The sequence below is a fragment of the Saccoglossus kowalevskii genome, chromosome 12 (genome assembly GCF_978046115.1).
Source record: "Saccoglossus kowalevskii chromosome 12, keSacKowa6.1, whole genome shotgun sequence".
NCBI lineage: Eukaryota > Metazoa > Hemichordata > Enteropneusta > Harrimaniidae > Saccoglossus > Saccoglossus kowalevskii.
In genome coordinates, this window is record NC_140652.1 from 23751204 (window position 1) to 23773980 (window position 22777).

Genomic DNA, 22777 nt, shown 5'->3' on the forward strand with positions numbered 1-22777 from the left:
ATTGGCCGTGCAACGTAGGCACGGCGACAAAATCTAACCAGCCCGATCTCTTGTACTATGTTGTTCCTAAACCGAAGTCTACCTGATTTAGCTCGATGTGTAATTCCACGAGGCGGATGGATGGCACTGCAGTGCGGTCTGTGAGCTTACAGTGCCGATGAATCATTACGCCATATCGATTAATGTTATTGTTTAACGGCACACTTGTTTTGAATTCTGATCACATGACAGACAGTGACATGTCTTGTTATACATAGATTTTATATGGTATGACATTATATCACGTGTTCGTTTTAAGACTTCTATTACACACCGGAATTTCTAGCATCCTACATTATTTGCTTACATGAACAAAAACTTATTTGCATATATGACCCACGAACATCTGCATACGTAACCCATAAATTATTTGCATACATAGCCCATAACTCATTTGCATACAGGACCCAGAACTCATTTGTATACAGAACCCAAATATTTTTTGCATACAAGGCTGAAGACTCATTTTCATACATGATCTATAACTAATTTGCTCAATACACCCAAAGCGCATTCGCATACAAGATCCATGACTCATTTGCATAAATGACGCCTCACTTATTTGCACACACGATGCATAACTCAATTGCACATAGGGCCCACAACTCATTTGCATCATGAACCATAGCTTATTTGCATACATTACCAATAACACATTTCCATACAGGACCAATAACTCATTTGCATACATGCCCCCATAATTCATTTTGCATATATAAGCCACGATCCATTACTCATATGCTTACAGGACGCATATTTCATTTACATAACCCATAACACATGACAACACAAGGTTAATAATTGATTTGCCTGAATAAAAATATAACTCATTTGCATACAAAACCTATAATCATTTGCATACAAGCATGTATTTATTTTCAAGTTGCGCCATACATTTATTAAAATATTTCGCATGGATGTCATTAGTTTGGGGGATATGAGGCAATTAGTAGAATAAACGTAATCTGTTCGACATTTAGTAAAAGATTCACACGAATCGTCAGAGATTGTCGGGAAATAACGTCAAAAGCGTGCACTGTTTACAATGACCATTATCACAGTATATGAAGTATAGTATAAATGCATCGTAACCATGAAAGATTTACGTAACGTAATATATATATATATATATATATATATATATATATATATATATATATATATATATATATATATATATATATATATATATATATGTGGGATGTATACGACTTTTAATTTCACTATTGTAATAATAACTTGTAACCCATGTAAAATTGATTATGACCGGCAACTAATACGTGAGAACAATAATGTCGCTAGAAGCTAGAAAAAAAACTTCTACATGGGGAAAAATATTTATAAAACAGATTATAACTGCGCCATGCTAAAAAATCTAGCACAAAACTAAGTGAATGAAATACTGATTGTTACGGTTGTTGTTCCTCAACTAATTGTCGGATTCTTAAAGTTGACAGAACATTTCCTGCAAAACAAATATGTTCTACGACTGATTCTGATTTATTCGTACTTTCTTACAGGTTGTTGGCAGTTGTTCTCCACGACGCCCTAACTGAAGATGAAAAGCGAGTAGCATGATAGTGTGGCGTTATTCGTGTCGTGGAGTTAAAGCGGAGGAGTCGTCACCTGCGTATGCGTCAGGTGGCCATAGCGTGTCATTGTTTAGAAACAAACGTTTACCCAGGAGCTTTTGCGTTTTTAGCGTGTGTTGTTGTCGTCGCTTGGGACCGCGCGTGCGCAGGTGACGACCCTCCCGCTTTAACTGAAATATAATGCACCGCTTAGCTCTGTGTTCAATGTGGGTTCCATGTAACGAACACAACGCGTATAAAGTGAATTGTTTATTCATACGCGCGCTACGCGACGTTCGAAGGCGCTTTTAACATGATTATCGTTCGCAATTTCCCAAATTGAATACAGTTTATTGTCGACATATTCAGACTACGGGCAAATAGTATTAATATTCTTTTTCTGAGCTGGTATGCGTTTTAAAGTATGCACTGTATCATTACACATTGGCTGGACGCTGATTGGCTGAAACACAGAAAACGGATTATTTGTACTTCAGGAATACTGGCAAGCATCAGTCGCTGCCGTAAATTCCGAAACATTACAGCTGCTGGCAACAATGAATTGAAATGGAAAGAGCTGTAATGGAAAATCAGATACATTGATAGACCAGACGTCCACGACATTGATTTTTTAAAACTAGGATCGATGTTCAGAGACCGTTAGAAGCGGACGATTTCTTTCTTGTCTTCATCTTTTATGTCGTTTTTAGAATCACGATGCATGCCCTCTATTTGCACTTAATCCGATTAAGGTGCGCTGTTCTTCGTAGATCGCACAGGAATTTGCACCATGCGAGGTTTCACATACACTAGTGCACTTTATTGTGTACCAACAAGAAATGCCTTGCTTGTATTTCAAACTGCTCAATCACATTCAACAAAATGTGAGACTGAGACAATTTCCGAGATTTGAAAATTAACTTCCAATCGAATGCTCGACTTTCGCGTGATCTACTTCTGTCGCATGCGACTTATTTACCACTTTCGTGTCACTGAGAATGTTCTAGAACCGTACTGTGTCTGGGTGGAATATTCTATATTTTTTAGAAAATGGTTGAATAGGTAATAGAACACTGTAGGAGGCAATAGAAGGTAATGGAACATTCTAGAAATTGGTAGTAAGTTCAAGACTCATTATGTATGCTGATGTAATGGTCTATTTATAGACAGTATATATAGGGGAGTTGTTCAGCACTGAGTTCAGATCGGAGATCTCGTTGAATTGTATTGGAGATTAAGTATCTAGTTATTGGAGTAGTGGAGTTTTACCGCGTTATTGTACTTGATGTTTGCAGAGTATAATAATACCAGTACCAGTTGAAACCTCATCTGTTGGCTCCGTATTCGTATTTTATCATCGCCGCCAGGGAAGTCTTTCTGTTACTGTTGCCATTTTGGTATTTGAACCATCACACCTGTACTATACCAAATACGGTAATATTACGTTGCGTGTGACAACTTCATATCCCGCGTTATTTGTTAATATTCAGCAATTTTACTAAAATTAAATATTCAGTGGGAAGACTATACCATTTAGAAATAACAGACTAATTATATTTAGAATGATCTGGAAAAAAATTAGATTGGATTCTTTCCTCGTTTAACAGCCTGAGAACATAACAGAGCAAGTAAACATACTACCTCGTCACTGTTGTATCACGTGATACAGAATTGATTTCAATGTGTTGTCTCTACTATGTCGTCATATGCACCATGAACCTTACTACCGGTCGCGCGTTCTTTTAATTCGCTTTTCCACGAGGGAAAGGCCTAGCCATGTTGCTTCAATAAAATTATTCACTATAATCTCGTCAATTCTCGCAATCAATTCACACGTGAACCAGTCACAATACGGTGCGATAATGACGCATTCATCACGTGACAACATTATGTCATGCGTAATTATGCAAATGTTAACATTCTACCTCAAATGAAGAAGGAATCAGCTTCATTTATCTCATATAAATTCTCGACGTCCTCACGTGGTCATCAAAATGCATGAAACATAGTTTTTTTTAGTTAATTATTAACTTAGTTGGCAATCGGAGTCATAATTTCATTCATAAACCGAACAGTTTGTCATTTGGAGCAAACCAATACACTAGGTTCTGCTAATTACTAAGGGAAATTACCCAGGGACATTATCCTGCTGAGACATTACACAGGAACATTACCCCGGGACATTACGCCGCCTTGAGGCGCTAATAATAATGTGATTTCCCAGCTCAACAGCAGCCTTGGACTCTCTATTTGTTAGTCAAAACTGAGATATGTGATTTGTTTCATTTTACAATTACAAATAGTAAAAAAATAAAGAATAATAAGATAGTACCCACAGCTCTGAGAAGATGCCCACCTGGACGACCAAGATTAATTTAATATTCATATCAAAACTCAGAGCCACAGTTTAACCTTTACATCTACTACACATATATACCGTTTCTTTGACCTTTGGGGTTGATATTATAAGTACTGGAATCACAAAATTGATATGTGTGCCAAGTTTTAAAGACGATAGCGATCTTTAATCGGGTAGTTATATTGTGAACATACATAAACATATATACTGCGACCTTTGACTTTTTGTTCCTAAAAAATCATATTCCATAGAAAACCTGTGTGCCACGCTTGAAGGTTCTAGCTATTAAACCTTGTAGTTCAATACAGGACATACACAAATAAACACATACTGTGACTATGACTTTTAGCCCATTGACTCGAAAATACGTCCAAGTGTCATGAGAGTCGCATGGGAAACACGTTTGCCAAGCCTGAAGTTTGTCCTGTCGTGTTACAACACGAACATACATAAATCCATACGGCAGGCAGGTAAATGCAGGTAATAAACCATGCTACTCTCTCGAGAAAAGTAAATGTAAAATTGCTACTAAAATATTAATTTTATTATGGATAAATGAAGACAGTACACGGGATATTAAAGACGATTTTCTGTCATATACCTGACATTTTGGGCTTCCCAAACGGAAGTAATATACGAATGAGGATTTCAGATGAAATATACGGGCAGTTGTATGTGGAGTGAATGAACTTATACAAAACAAAACATATCAAGAATTTCCCCTACGAATTTTCAAGAAGGACAATTTAAACTGACAATGATAAACAGTCACGTATGTAATAAAAAAAAACATTTCTCTTATTGACCTTAGACGCAAATTGACACCGATATCTCGTTGGGAGCGAGAGACCCACGAGACTAGTTTTTGCCCCTTCAATCAGTGTTACATTTTTCCGCATGATCGTTGCCAACGTTACGAATACAATACACAAGTTAGTAGAACGATGGCAAAAGAGGGAAAACAAATAGTATTTTGGGCAAAACACAAGTCTCGTGGCTCTTCATGGCTACGTACATCATGATTGCTCTTATAAGACCGATATTTTCAAACTACTTCCATTAAATGTAACTTACAGAGTCGAAGCGCTTGATATACTGCCCAAATAGCCTAAGATAAATTGTGTGCAGTGGTAAAAGTCTAGAAATTGGGACTTATTTTTTTCTTTCTTTTTTTCTCGTTCGAATTTCTATCGATTGAGTATAACTTAGATAATCCCCGATACTTACCGATAATCCCCGAACAGTGATATATATTGCCATGTTTTTAGAGTACGGATTCGTTTATTTTAGTCAATACTACCTAATGTTGCACTGGGATATTGATGTTTCGGGGCAATTATATGATATATTTGATTAATATAAATAATTTCATAGAAAACATTATCAACCACGCGTTTCTTTGCTGCTAACTCTCCATTCTAAATATATTGTATACCTAGACGAATGGCGATTATAGCGTATTTGATCTGGTCAACGTACTGTCTACAGCTCTGATCCGATACACAGAAAATTAAAAAAAGAGATCGAAAACCAATTTTGGCAATAAATATCATTGTATCGATTGCATGTCAATTACTTTATCAGGATAATTAAGATATCTTTAAAAACGCTGTCATATAAAATGGCAAAGAATACAAAAATGAAAATGTCTTGTGAATAAATTCTTGTCAATCACCTTTAAGTAACAGTAACAGTAAATGAACCATTTTTCGTCTATTTATTTATAAGCAAGATTTCCATATTTCTTATCTTAACCCTTTAGGAGGCAACCTGAATTTCATTAGCTACATCCCGATTATTCTCCCCACGGCGCCCTGACAAGGTCTTTTTTTAATATTATCCGAACTCGAATATATATAATAATTTGACAAAACGACATAAAACGCACCGCTATTCAATTAATCAATATTACCAATCTCGTTATATACTAGTAATAAATTCACAGACTGCAGAGAATATATAGGAGTTGAAATTTGCATATAGGGAATAAACACTATGTTTTTGTGACATACTCAAGATAAATTGCATCACTTCTAATATGCTTAAATTCGTAATTGAAATGTAAAACCAAATTGATCAAAATAAATTGGCAATATTGAAATATTAAATTAGTATATAACTATTATTTGAGGTATTGGTCAAAAAAAAGCAAAACAAAATATGATGAAAAATATTTTTTTTTCTATTTTTGGAACAATTTGCAATGGTTATAACAATAAAATATTATTTCATTTTTACCCTATTTCTGAATCCCTGATTTAAAGGCAATACAAAATAATAAAAGGTAACAAGTAAATTGAACACTATATATAAATTGTTCGCTCTTACAAATGACAAATAATTGAGATATGGGAAGATGTCTCCACCACTAAAACCAAAGATACAAAAGTTCGAAAACTTTACAAAACTAAAGTCACCTTTTGATTTTTAACAACAATGTCAGAGTACAAACTAATGGAATTTGAACAATTTTTGGATTTTGTTTCCATTTATGAACAGTGTACTGTACTGTGTATAAGTAATTACGGGTGCCAATGAGAGGGTTCTATGAGACAAACCTCGAGACTCTAAATTAAGAAGCAAACTTTAAAAAAGAGACCCTGCATTAAAACGACAATAGTCAAACGATATGTCGCCCAGAACGTTTTAACCTTAAAAGAGAAATTTTTCATTTGCCACATGTGCACGCAAATCGACTGCCTGACTGTTTTTTCTTATTTGTAACGTGTATTTCAATTTTAAAGAGTTTATACAGATATGGGGTGAACGCACTTTGATTGTCTTGAATCGCGTCGTTATTCATATTGAAGTGCTTGAAATCATAATTCGTCAATTTTAAGTAGACGTCATCCCACGCATCTCTCCAATGAATTAAAAGTGATTGAAAGCTGGTCTAACATGTTGAAATTATTATAATTGGAATACATCGTACAGAATAAATATTTGTCAAGAATCCTCCAGTCGACGGCCATCAACAAAGGCAGCAGGCGTTCTGGTTATAGTAACAACTCCGTGTGCGCAGAAATATTCAGGCCGTACAAGCGTTCGATGACTCACACGATTAAATACTTACAAGATGATAGATCAATACGTTCAGTATATTAAAACTAATACTAATATTTTATTTAGATTATTCGTAAAAACTGTTCAATGTAGCATTTTCAGTACTACATTCGTCATGGTCACTATGGATTTTATGCGACATGCGAAACGCCTGTAAAATACAATGTGTCTTACAAGGGTAAAAAATAAAATTATTCACCATACACAGTTCAAAGAAAATGTGTGGACAAAATGAATAGTTTGCTTGTATAGGGATTGTTTAAGTTGATTTTCCATGGCGGGGATATATTTCAATGTCTGAAAAAAATGTAGTGTATAGTGTGTAAAGTACTTGTTGAAGCGTAATAACGAATTTGCATTAGTAACAAATGTCCACATAAACTTTACTAATAGTAAATTTTGTGACTGTTGTAGTTTTAAAATATGCGCGCATGTCAACCCCTAATAACTACATTCTACATTAAGACTTCAGTAATACTGCGAGTGGCCGTATCACGCGTACTCCCAAGACGCATTGTGTTGATGCAATTACAGTATTGTTTATAATCGACTTTGGGCCATTGTTAATAAATTAAATCATTATTCAATGATTTAAAAAAAGAAATAATATTAATTTGGATACGAACGAGGCTGGGACTGTGCGCGCCGTGAACTGCGAACGAGGCTGACAGTTGCTGACATAAACAAACAGTATATCACGTGATTCTGAGCGACGCGGGATGTAACACAAACGCTCATTATGATTTTCTTACCTGGTACCCAGTAGTATTAGCAGTAGTTCCGCTGGCAATGGGTATCTTCTCTTCCAAGCCGGGTCTGCGGTTACACTTGCGGTTATCGCAGTATTTCCACCACGTAACGAGTATAATAGCAACGACGATACTGCCGCCAGAGACAATAAGCCCCGTCTGTAAAATCGTGAACACTGAAACGCAGAAACGAAAACAGTTATTATTATGAGATATCCCTTTTATAAAATCAATAATAAATTGCAATTGCCACGAGATTACACTTCACCGTAAAAAAAACACACGTCAGACTTTGACTAATCTATTTTGGGGTGACTGACGGCCTTCCTTCACGACGCAATTACACTTTGAGGTGTACATTATCGGTTTATTCGATAAGCAACGAGTTTTCTTGCTCGCTAAACATGATTATATCGCCAGCCGGTAATTCGGAGAATCACTTAATTTGTATATTTACGTCCACGCTTTTTTTTATGCGTGAGTATTTTGTGCCAGAAGCATAGTAGAAGCATATTCATGTCACTTACTCCAGAGATTCATTTTTGTGATATACGATAACGTGTGTTAGCCGTCAATCTATCCTTCTAAGAGCAGTAGTCATGTTTACTTTAAAATGCTACTCAGAGACTGTCATAAGACAAGACAGGCAAACTGCCCACGCACAAATTAGGAAGCGATGAATTCAATGTCAGGAAGTTGTTTTTTGTTGTTTGTTCGGTTTCTTTCAACAGAACAATGACAATTCCCGCTCAGAGAGAGGTGCATGTATATGTCAATTACCATACACGTCACTGCCGAAGTCTGTACATGTATTGGTATTGACATGAGTGATATTATTAACTTCAAAGGCAAGTCAGCGCTGCAATTGCAGTCTGCGTTAGTGATTGCACTCTGAACACTACTCGATGAAATAAACGTAAATTTACATTCAGTTCTTGAGATAACTGTATTTCAGTAATGAAGTCATGAATACAACGAAACTGTCGTTCTACTTTCACAATGTACCACACTAAATGTACTTGAGATAACTGAATTTTACTAACGATGCCATGTACAATATAAATGAATTTGTTTTATTTCTGTAGTGAGATGTGCCTAAATTTCATTATACTTTGCAAAACATAACAAATCAAGTAATTATCACCCATAACATAATCATCATTGTTGATGACATAATCAGCATCTATGCAATAAACATATTCACGACACAATCAGCATAATAAGCTCACGTGTCTCCATCACGCATTGTTACATTAGAATGACATAACTAAATGGAAGCACATATGGTTATGTTTTGTTATCAAAATATGATTGCCAATCATCAAGTTGGGATATGACATATGGGGACTTACGAGTCGGGTCATAAATAATTCCATTGCAAGGTTCATATTTATACAGTGTATTGACCTAAGGGGAAATACCAGCAAATCAATATTTCCTTTCAAGGTGAAACTATACATTGATCATACAAGACCTGTTTAGTCTTTAGTAACATCACGCAAATAAGATTGATGTAGATATCTTTCTTAGTAGCAATATGTATTAGAAAACGCGCTTAGTTTAACTGTAATGCATTTAATGTGATAAAATGCAAATACAAGGACAATCCATTAATGTAAATTGATATTTTTGAAGCATTTTAAGTGAAACGTTAATTATTTTCACTGGCTACTATTGTAAAAAGCTCGCCCCCGTCATCAAGCTTTTCAAAATGAAGTCGCGTTACACTCACATCTACGGTAATGCCTTCGACTATAATTCCTATGTAGTCTAGACATGCTCGAAGAACTGTTTTTTCACGTTTCAGCAATTAGCACTAGGCTAATGTCTGACGGAAGTTCGCATTCAACAAATTTCAGCTCGGCTTTGTCGTGTAAGCTTCCCTGTCTTGACGACACGTGATAGAATGTAATACGATTGTAACCACGTACAGTAATAAGAACGCCGCTAATTATGCCCACCGATTTCTCGTGAAAGGGAGAATAATTGCAGCCTCTTGTACTAGACCAACATGCCGCGAATGGGTAGCTGTCAATCAGTCGAAAACTAAACGGAACTGGTTTAAATGGCATGTTTGTAAAACTAGGAGTGAGACATGGTGTAATGTACAGTTGCGTACACGTGGTGTATCTGTGGATCTGCATCTGTATTGAATTGAAAACAATACATCCATCACACAAAATTGTGCGTAACTAATTGGAGATATAAGAACAATATCAACTCTGTTTCAATCGTGGGACTTGTGCTAAATATTCTGTCATATAAAATATTTAAAACAATTCTAGGTATTTATATAGTCTATATTTACAATATTTACATCGAGTTTGGCGGGAAATATACATGTTGTATGGCAACAATGACACTGTTTGGAGCATCTTTAATTTCCTATGGCGAGTGCGTCATTCAATTTCCTTGTTTTCTTTCACTGTCGTATTTTGTGCGTGTGTTGATAATGGCTTTGTGACATGAGATGCATCAGTTTACTTAAATAAGAGCTGAAATTATTTTAGTTTATATGCGTTATTGATGGCTCCCCAAAGACTACGTGATGGAATAACTGTAAAATTGCGTTGAGTTCTTGAGATAATTGTATTTTAGTAACGAAGTCACGGAAGCTGTCGTTTTACTTCCATACTGCACCGCTCCTAAACTGTGTTGTGTGACGTCAGTTCCGCCTAATAAAGAAACCATGACACCATAATTTGCATATATGATGTTATCATTTTGTTGTCTTTTCAAATCCTCCATTGTTTAAATAAGAAGCAAGACACGTCGCTGCCAAAGCACGTGGAAATAAACACGGTTCCATGAATGTGTTCATTAAACGACATAATCATCCCAGTATTAGGAGTTAGTATTATATCGCATACGCAAGTGATCTTATGTTCTAATAAACTGATATTCAGACATCATTATTGCAAACTAAGCTGTTTAACAACACGCTGACGTCATTCCGTGACCAGTAACCAAATCAACTTCTTTTAAAAAGAAAGTCTTTTTTTCCCCATTGATATTACTATTGATTAATTGAAAACGATGTCATATTATATGTACGTGTGCACGTATGCGCTGTCTTAATTAACGTCACATTAGTGCAATTTAATAAACGCGTCAGGAAATAAACTTAATCTATGCGCACACACGCCTAAAATAATTAACGATATTCGTTCCTAATTTCATTTTTTTCAATTGCATGAAATATTAAATATTCACAAATACAACAATTCTGGATTGTGAGTTATATATTTAAATCAGTAATTTAAATATTCATATATACATTATAATAATATTAGAGTGATATGTAAGCAGACCTTGCAAGTACGAACTATTAAAGCGGGGGAGTCATCACCTGCGCATGCGTCAGATGGCCATAGCGTGTCATTGTTTACAACAAGCGTTAACCTATGAGCCTTTGCGTTTTCAGCGTGTGCTGGTGTCGTCGCTTAGGACTCAATTCCCGCGCGTGCGCAGGTGACGACTCTTGCACTTTAAGTGAATCCGTCCGATGCTTAAAAGCCTTGTTAACATAAAAACACAGATTAAATATAATAATTGTGTTTGAACAATTCATCAACAGATGTGACCTTTGAAGATAATGGTTTGCATACATTACGGTGTGATGAAGGTATATTTCTAAGTTATTAAATAAAATAAAGGATTATAAATTTGAAATGAAATGAACTATGTTTTCATATTTGTTTGTTTTTTACAACAGAATAATTAGCTTTCAAGATTACATGTTAAATAAATCACAGACCGACTATGATAGGAAAACCTTCCCCTGTGCCTAATTTGCATAAACTATTAATAATTCATAACACAATACGTTACTACTGATAAATATTGTCCAGAAACTTTGTAATAATCTAGGTTTACAGACCTGATATCTTCTTCCAGCCTCCAACCAACGCTAATTCTACAGAATTTAAAACTGTTTGACATCCGTCGTAGACCGCGGTAAAATAAATGCCAGCACCCGCTATGAGCGAATGAGGCTGCGCCGTTATCCTCTCCCGGGAAGACTTTTTTTATACATATTTTAGATATAAACAAATAAGAAAGTGCATCTTTAAAGCATTGTGTAAATCTCCCTTCATTTGATATGTATTGAAAAAAAGATTAAAAATATAATCTTCATAATAAGTGCTCAGCCACCGACAAATCGAATCAAAAGATTCATTATCTAAGATGGCACGTGTCTAAATACATCGAGTAAGTTCTTTGATGGATGCAAAGACTAGAAAGCAAGTAATAGGTTATTAAGGTCACTCACTTTAAGTAATCAACGCGAAAATTGAGTATTCCACGTTTCAATCCATATTTGACTACAATGTGCGTAGGTGTGCGTCGGGTATAAGAAAGAACACAGTTTTCTTTCAAGTCTCAATTATAACCGCCTTCCTTTATTTGAAGCATAAACGTCGTTATGATCGACGTCGGGTATCACATTTGTGTCACGCATGTCGTCAAAACCGTGTCCGTACCATGACATATCGGAACACGTAAAGTAGTCTGTCAGCGTTAAATGTCAGTGGTTATTCTATTCGCGACAATTCAGTGCTCTGTTATGGTTATTTTGAATATATGACCACTAGTACAAGAACAGAACACTGCTACGTCTTCCGCGCTGAATAATAAGCACACCGATTCCTTACCACAAATAAATTACAAAGATTACAGTTAACACATTATCTTTGTCCCCATAACGAATCATATTTCGGTGCTTTCTTTACGAAATAGAGTTGTGAGATTGGATCTGTGAACATCTTTTGTGGAACGAGAATGGGTTAAATCTTAAAGACGTAATGTTCAAGTTGTAATTCTTTTTAACACCTGCTGTAGGACACACTTCGTCGTCATACAGCGCATTATTGACCTTATTGAATTCCTTATTGAATTATATAAAAAATAATTATGGTAATTCCCCCACTGTACGACTGCAGCGAATACGTAATAATGCATAAGACCGTCTTATGGTATTGCTCACTGGATTGAGACCATGTATAGATTGTCAGTGAATCACGGGATTACACGAAACATATTACCGTTTGATTTGTATCACGACGTGCAGTAATTGTTAGCGACATGTAATTATGGCGTTTTAACCACAGACATATGGTATAATGACTTGGCTGGTATCACGTTTTTAATTTATATTGATTTCATATTTGAACACAACTCGAAAGACTCCTTTCACCCGCAAAATTATTTCGATATTTTAATCAAATATTATAATAAGATCAAGACGTGCAGTTTACCAGTATTTTGTAAATATTTCACAAAAGATATAGAAAAATACATATAAATCTATTGTAACTAGAATAGGGTTTGGATAGCGATCTTTTCATTTGATCGACGTGTTTATTATTACTATGACCCCATTTATGACTTCATAATCGGGGGTTCATATAATCACTTACTGACGCAGTCCCGGGAGGATATATAAACCCTTTCATCCAAACGGTAAGTACGGCTGCGTAAGTGCTTGACATTTCATGTGCATGTTACCAAGCATTTCCACAATTAATGTAAACTCTGCCTATTTTGTGAACATTTATTTATTTATTTATTTATTTATTTATTTATTTATTTATTTATTTATTTATTTATTTATTTATTTATTTATTTATTTATTTATTTATTTATTTATTTATTTATTTATTTATTTATTTATTTATTTATTTATTTATTTATTTATTTATTTATTTATTTATTTATTTGTTTATTCAGTTATTTATTCAGTTATTTAGTTAGTTATTTAGTTATTTTCAACTTATGATAGGATGACAACGTTTTGGATGAACAAAACTGCTCACGTCAGTATTAATGTTTACATCAAATCCTGACAAGGAATTCTTGTTTTTAACAGTAAATAGCTTTCCTCCTGAAATATAAAAAATATGGCTGACAATTTGTAATGTAGTAGTGAGAACTAGACATATACATGTATCCGGAACTTACGTCATGATATGCTTTATTCATTGAATTAGACACGTGTAATATATGTGTACATAGAAATCTCTGACAATTACTTGTTGGATACAGAATATCCTTTAACGGACAATTTATTTATAACAACCTGATACATTGATTTTGTAAACATTCCAATAATATTGAATACAGTAGCTGACCATTCAACATCTCCAATTCAAAGTTTTGATTTAATTTTTTTAATGAAGATTTTTTTCTCAGGTTAAGGAATTTAATTAAGTATTAAAGCGTTAATTGTATTCTAGCCTCGGATATGTTTTTCCCAAATTCGTAACATTTACGTTCACATATGAACTTCTACATGTTCTTTTGCGAAGACGTAATTACAAAGTCTTAGAATACCTGTTAAGGTATAATATGCTTACAAAGGAGGTTTTAAATGTTTTTCCCGCCTCGAGTTTCCCCAGTGTTGTGAGTCCTCTCAAGTGTTGAATGTACATTGTATTTGGACACAACAGGTTATAAAATAGTAGTTATAAAACGGTATTGTCACAATTGCTTGAGATTGTGGTCTTCCAATCACCTACAGCCCCAGCCAGCACTCTAATTAGTTGCATGAATAATATATCAACCATGCACAAATCAGTCAATTGTGAGAATCACCGTAGTATATCTTGTGAACATGTCAAACACCCACGGGAATGCGTTTTCAATTAAAGCAACGTAATTCGTCTTTTCCGCGAACTCTCATACATCGATTTCTCGCGTACATCTGATTTCAATAACGATTTATCTTTTTGTATCGATGACAGAATTGAGTTCATAAAGACAAGAAGACAGCCTAATGAATATAAAATGATTCAATATGTGGTGCTGGGAATACATAGAGTGTCTTAAAATCGTTGCCCGGAAATTGTTTTTCAAGTAATATACCTGTAAAACATTCTGCGATGCGTGAGCAACAGTGTGTATTTTATATTCTAATGTGTTAGCACTGTTAATTTATTGGCAGACCTTTTAATTTCCTACACAGACGATTGACCCCAGCTTTTCTAGTCAATTCTGCACATACACGACTTCATGTGTTGCTGAATAATAATACATTTGAGTTCAAACGCATGTAACATGTTGACTAGTATAGCCAAACGTTAGTAATATAATATGAATGTGAAGTATGTGAAATTAACCTGGTAAAATGCAGCGTGTATATTTCCCTAATGTAATTGTTAAGATATACTTACAGTTTCTTGGATGTGTGGGTGTTTTGTGGATGGAGAGGTTGTTTCAAATGTACAAATGTCGAACACTGTTTGTCAATTTCATTGTTCTTTCTTCACACTACTGTATTCAGAAAAGTAAGGCCTAATTGTATGACTAACAACGATTTGTCTGACATGTTACTACACTTGATATAAAAAAAGCCACTAAGAAAGTATGAAAGTTCCAAAATATAGAACAAAACTACTTGAGCTACCAAAACATTACTGTGTTGTAAAAATGTCATTATAGTAAATTACATTAAGATTCTGGCATGTCCTTCTAAAAATATATTTTTGCAGTTGTGTATACCGTTGCAAATTTTGCAGTGAGTTTTTTTCTCTTTCCCGGTAATTTTATTGTGTGGTTTAGTATGTCCCACTTTTCGCAGGGCTTAGAAATATTAGCAGTGTGACGCCAACCATTGAGTGTCTACAAACCTGCGTCTACACTACATTGATTATCCATTTTATTAACAATAACAGTAAACATATCAATCATTAAACATTCTGACAATACTATGTACCGGTCAATATTACAGTGTTATTTACTAATTATTGGCAATTAACAACAACAAGTTTATTCGCCTTCTCTCAGACAAACAAAGGAACAAACCACTTTTCCTCTTTCTGGCAGATGTTCGCAGATGTTCGATGTTTTGTCCGCAGCAAAGTGATGGCCTTGAACTCAACTCCAACTCTCTGTCAGACTGGATGACATTAGTGATCATTTCAATTTATGTATTAATTGTCCTTACCGGGACAACACTATTTGTTCACATTCTCCAAAATAGTATCCATACCATACCATACCATGTAGTAGGTATTAAGAATTTTTTGTTTACTATCACAAACTAATAAATTATTTTATAGAAAACTCGCTTTAACTTTTAAAACCCTGAACGTAATGAATGTTGCTTACTACTTCGATTCCTGGAAACCGAAAGAAGTGGCAACATTTCTTTATTTGCTGTGTGCACCGAGATCAACAAATATGTATCTTGGCGTTCTTGGCTAGTTCACTTAATGGTATTTGTTATCCTAATTTCAATTTGAAGATGTGAATTAAGAAACGATAATTATGTATATCTTCAGTTAAAACAACATTGGAATAAATAGCATTATTGAAGCAACAACTAATTAAGTTAATTTTCGGATGATTTAACGTAGTTAGCGTTATGAAGACCAAGTTAAGAAAATTGCTTCAGGAAATATACATGTATATTAAACACACTTTCTCCGCGACAATGCTCCCAATTAATTTACAGGTAAATTAATTAAATTACCACGCATTGCTAAAAATAATTCTTTTATGACAACGACATTCAAACCACAATTCTACAATATAATTATTAAACATTAAAACAATAAATATTGTGTTACAAATGGTGGCCTTGGAAAAAAAAAACTTCAATATAATCCGTTGGATGTAATAACGCAGGTGTGTGAGCGGATAATTCAAAACTAGGTTTGATGGATGGTTGTTTGAGTTAAAAAGTCCCTTTTCCGCAATCTACATCACTCACATTTTGACAGATTTGTATCAAATGAGATCGGTACCGCGACGACAAATATATAGAAGATAAGTACACGTATCTTGTTAGCGACCGACCTTTCACCTATACTACATTCATCCCAATAAACTAAGTGGATTTATCCTGACACATGACCTCATCAGAGTCTGGGTAGGTAAAGCGAACCGTAACGCATATCGACATTGTTTGTTCTGTCTAACAATGCTTCATTGCAAGAGAACATTACGTATTATAGCTCAGCGGGAATTCCTTCCAGGCTGGAGCCCGATACATTTTATAGCCCAGCGGGCATTGGTCGATTCGGTGCTGGATATAATCGACCCATTACACGATACTGATATAACACCGCGATGTTATAATTAAAACGCGCCTGAGGCAAATACACCTGCTTCAAAATAAATGTTACCGAGAACGTGGTGTGAATAATAACTAATTTTGTTCGACACGTTTACACGCAACTAAAGACGTGGTAGCAGAACGTAGAGATATTACCGACAACTACAAATATAACGGACTAATATTTAAGCTAGAAAACTCGTACATGTGTGCGCCCTCGCTATATTTTTCAGCTGGCAGCGTTCCAGACTATTCGTTGTTGATAACTGGCAGATCCATAACGAATATCATAACATTAATATTGCCGGGCATTCCTACCACGCCGCCTCGCGGCCAACGTCTGTGTCAATTTGACAATATTCTCTCGAAATGTATGACTACGTGGAAATGCTGGGATGATAATACTCGGGTAATAAATAAAAAAAAGAGTATACAAGGACTCAACAAGCTGAGATTACGATTGTATATAGAACTATTTGTAACATGTTTTAAAATAAGATAGTCGAACACATGTCGTACAGTCATAACATAATTCGTACATGCAAAGTATCACAAATCTAAGACATTGTGGTAAACAGTGTTATAATTAGATTTGTGCAAATCTTTATGCCAGCGAGAACTAACCAGAACAAAATGTAACGATCCAGATTCTTATGACAGTCGTTTTCGTTGGGATATCTTTGACCAGAAAGTGAAAAAGCAAGGATTTCTAGAAAGATTCAAATAACATATGCCAAAAAAGGGGACAGTCTCGATCAAAATCATTAGTAACAGCAAGAATAATGACTCAAATAATGTTCTTGAGCGATAAAAATAGATTTCTCGGAGTTCAACTCAAATAAAACAACGGAGAGTAATTGCGGCAACGAATTTGTACTTGATGGTAGACATCATCGGGTGATAAGGAATAGGGTACTTGAACTCCCTAGAGGGTTAGACGATTTGTCTCTATCATTCAAGCCACCAGATCCGAATAACAATGAGCTGAATGTTCCAATCACTATGCAAACAGTTACCAAGGCAATCATGGAATGAAATCTCGATAGGCTTCACAAATAAAAAAAATCGCGGCTATTGCTTTAGTGCATGTTGAAATCACGTTTCAAAACTGGTACTATTCCAGGTATTTGGTGGGAAGGTATTATTCGCCTAAATCGGAAAAGTTGTAGTAAAAAACAAACGCGTTCCGCTCGATTATAAAGTTATTACGGTAATGCCTTGTGTTTGCAAATATGTTCATCTGTTCATTTTTTAGATTAAAGGGCGGTGGTCGTCGTGCAGCGTCCTGTTTGGTATGGGACTCATAGCGACGTATACAACGCGTGTAAAATACATTGTTTATTTACATGGAATTCGAACACGCGCTGCGCGACGACCACCGCGCTTTAACTGAATGGTGTTTACGTAACTTTTCTTGATCATATTTTCATTAATTTTTTTGTTTTCCGTCACTGCTAAATCAAGGAAAATTGTTCAATCAATGTATACATGTTTTGTGCATACGCATCAAGCCTTTGTGCGGGTTGATAGAGACTCACTGTTGGGTTAGAGGTCATTTTTTTGAAATTTCGGCGATCTATATAATGACGTCACGTGTGTGTTGCAAATTAACGAACACTTGACTGATAAATTCCCAACTGATATTCTCTATGTACAACTGACATTGTACTTCTATCTGGTCCGCCATAAATAAAGAGTGTGAGTCTACGCTAAATCAGTTATACGATGTCAATAGTGTATTTCAGGCAAAATAGCACACACACTGCCATGTTTAATATCTTATGTGGGCCTGTATGTATTAACCTGACAGAGAAGTGTAAATATCTGGGTATTTATTTCGATGAACATCTCGATACTAATGTTACTGCATATTATTTGGCCGAATCTTCATCGAAAGCGATGGGGTGTATACCAAATGTAAACAAAGCTTTATATTGTGTTAGTGACGCTAATTCTGAATTATACTGACGCTATTTAGCACAGAAGCTGTCAGTGGTATCGATAGTGTTCAACATCTAGGTGGGGGTGGTCGCCTAGCAACTACCGGGATAGGATCGATGCAATTTGCTTTTGAGTCATACTATAAGGTTTCCCAGTATTTGGTTCATCAAACGGAGCTATGTTCAAGATAAGGTGTGGTCCAAAATTGCTAAATCTGGGCTCAATGGAGCCGGTTTAATCAAATTATTCGACTCTCACGATGACCAGAACGCCGGATTTGAAAGTATCAAAGACACAATGTTGTTTGATTCTACTGACTGGAGATGTCATTGTCTGCACAATTCTAGTGCCTGGTAACGAAATGGGACTCACAGAAACCGATGAATAAGAATTGATGATGTTAATTTCGGTCGGGGATTAAACTCACCTTCGTTAAAACTGCAAACTGTTTGAGAACTGTACTACGTCCAAATAGTTATTTTCAAGGAATAGTGTGAAGGTTTTGATTAATCTGTTGTTGTTTTTTTTAATTTGTACAAAGAAACCTAATCTCTTGTCATTGTCATATCTTTCTTTTTTGAATGTCTTTTCACGTATAGTAACATCTATATAGATGTTGCTAAATTGAGTAATCAATCCAGTATTTGGCTGGAACTGTTTATTCTATTTGTCTTGCTGTCGTCTTTAGTTCATTGTACGTGTTATAACTATCACCTACCTACCTTTAAGCCTACATGACAAAGATGTTTTATTAACAAAAGGCTAGCAGCAGAAATCAATTCTGTTTGTCGTCGGTATCTTTTTTTATTTTTCATCGGAAATTATTTCTTCTACAACAGGCTAATGATTTACGTGTCGCACAGGCCTCAGATTAAAGCTGGAGTCGTCACCTGCGCACGCGTCAGATACCATGGCGTGTCATTGTTTACAAATAAGCATCTACCTATGAGCCTTTGCGTTTTTAGCTTGTGTTGTTATCGTTGCCTAGAACTCAATTCCCGTGCGTGCGCAGGTGACGACCCTCCCGCTTTAACCCATTAGTAGTCTGAGCACAGGCATGGTCGACGGTGTACATAATGTAATACTATATGGGCGTATTTTACGGTACCAGTGAGATATTCTTTCGCTAAAGTCGGTGACAGATTTGAGACGTTTTCTGCAAATAAGCGGCTAATTAAACAAGACAAGATCGCTTTACTGTTATGCGTCTCGCTGACGTCAGTGGTATATACAACACGTGGTTACATAACCCTGAAGTGGTTTGTTTACATTGTAAATATGTATTACGCCTTACAGTTAAACACGTCATGCCATGCGTTATTTATCTTAGCTCCCGCCATGGTACAACTAAACCGACCTGGTAAATTTAAATGTTATGAAATTGAATGAGAAAACAGGGAAGGTTGACGTCAGCATATATATGACATATATATGACATATATATGACAATTTATATCAGTTCCGCTGACACGTATTAAGTGATGAAAACCCAGGTGCGATAAACTATCGGTTTTATACACATAAAAAAATGATAACGAGCGAAAAGAGGGCGTTTTAGGTAAGATGTGTGGAAATGCTAAAAGTTTGGAAATGGTCCACACCCGGTCTATTGGTGGCTTCATTTTTGTCGTTTTACACATACATTTTGTAAATAACTCATTGGTGGCAAAACATCTTACGAAATGTTCTTCAACGAAAAGGCAGCTGTTTTCTGATAGTATTTTCACTCCGAATTGATTGTTCTGAGTTAATTTTTACGCCATCTCGAATCCTTCTCAATCACGCGCGAACTCCGCCGTTCACGCGTTCTATGTTTATGTAAACATAACAATCAAATACAATCGCGGCAAATCACTGAATGAACATGGTTTCGATTTATAATGACAACAACACACATGTACGTTGTACGATCGTCTTCTATTTAGTACTCAAGCAAGTTCCCACACTGCGCATGCGTAGTGAGATAAGGTGGGGGTGAGTACAGGGTCTTAGGTAGTCGAACTCGAGGCATTCGACTATCTCATAACTAATTGACATTCCTAATATATTTTCCAAAATTGAAAACATTTTTACAAAGCTCAGCAGGTGGTCTGTGTGTAAAAATGTATAGTTTACTTATGCAAATGAAAGCCATTGTACATGCAAAAATTGACAATTAAATTTCTTTTCGTCAATGCATATTGATAGCCAAAGTACATGTGCGGCAAGTTTAGTGCGCCTATTTTTTTAGTAGGATTAATAAGGGAAATTTTCAAGTAGGGGGATAACTTTCCCAGAAATATATTCATTTCATTATATATTACATACACCTGTTACAAATTTGAGTTTATTTAAATGACGGTGGTTGTCGCGCAGTGCGAGTTCAACATTTGTGTAAACAGTGTATTTTACACACGTCGAATACATCACTATATGTTCCAGATCAAAACTGACGCGGCGCAGAGACTACTGGCCTTTAAAATTAACATTGGATTCAATATTAGATAACATGAGATATCTCTTTACTGTATTTATGACTGAATCCATTCAAACGATTATTACACTAGAAACAAATCACGTCTACTGTGATCCAAATCTAATTACGTTCCCCGAAACGAAATTATTCTCGCGTTAGTTATTTACGCAGGTCAGGTTCGCAGCAGACGAGCTATACCTTAAACGAGACGGGTATTAGTAGCCATGACTTCTACTGAATGTCGAAAACAGTCATTATTAGTATATTGAACGAATCAACAGAAATAGGAAACCTTTAATTTCCTTTGGAGTACGCTCGCAAAAAGATGCATCAATTAACACTTTGAGTCGGAACGTCATTTCTATTGTGGTGCGAAATTGGAACAGGTAAGAACGCTGGGCATGATGCCAACGTCACGTGGTAACATTGAGAAAACAACATCTCACCTGACTAATCTTGATATTTTCCCCTAGAGGCCGTCACTATATAGTGGGTCACGCTATGTGGATGGTATCACTCATACAAACAACACCCTATGGCATGTAAGGTAATCCTTTTCCACTCAGTACCACGGCCATCAGTGGAATAGTCTTCGCTTTACCGATTGAGGTAGTGACACGCATCAATCAACTAACGTATCCGTTTATGTTAGGCATGTAACTCGGTGATGTCGAACGATCAATCGTTTGGACGTTCTCCGCACACAGTACTGTTTAATACACTAACGCTGAGTAACGTTTATTTGCACACTAACATGGACGGCCGATATTAAAAAAAAAGAAGAAGACAGATCAATAAAATGATGCGCGCGCACGACTGTATAAATTTGTCGTGGGTCGTAAAACGCGAGTAAAAAAGAAAGAAACAGAACACGACACATAATTACCGAACCCTTCCAACTAATCGCGGGACTCATTTGTTCTCACCCCTCCCGAGATTATATTGCACGGCTTCTTATTTAATCGACTAATTCGCGCTAAATGTAGCAGGTGACATTCAAGGATAAACAACGGGGACAGTTTTACGCTTAGTTTAAACTGCTAAGAAATTTCCGTTTACGCTTTCGTTTCCATGGTTACGATTTCTGTGCATTTTTCATCCATTGTTATTAAAATGTAATTATTCAAATACTACAATCATTAAAGGTCCGGGCAATTTCTCAGATGTTATATGGAGCAAATACATCTATTTTTTGCAGGCATTACAAATTGACGGGAGACAAAAGACACCCCCGTCTGCACGTAGCACGTACAGTTTTCGTGTGTTACAAAACACGGGTAAGTAATGTTATGTTATACAAAGCACGTATCCCAGAGACGAAAATAAAAAAACACATTTCCAAAATGAAAAAAAAATACACGTTTGTCACGTACACAGGATGGATAATCACAACATATCCTGGCCATTCTACGTCACAACATTGAGAGTTTACGTCATTATTCGATTTTTACGTCATTCGCGTTTGCTTCCGTTGTTACGGATATCCCTACCGACTATCTCCGATAACGGGCAGAGTAACGAATATGACCGAAAGCGGAACAC

At 35.8% G+C, this 22777-nt stretch overlaps 1 protein-coding gene across 2 annotated transcripts in view; it reads right to left on the reverse strand.

The window, feature by feature from the left end:
- The window catches only part of LOC100313745 (synaptotagmin B-like protein), a 72921-nt gene that overhangs the window by 20411 nt on the left and 29733 nt on the right, over positions 1–22777 (reverse strand). For both annotated transcript variants that reach the window (XM_085505851.1, NM_001168194.1), the window contains 1 exon segment: positions 7785–7957. In XM_085505851.1, the coding sequence (XP_085361977.1) occupies positions 7785–7957 (173 nt within the window).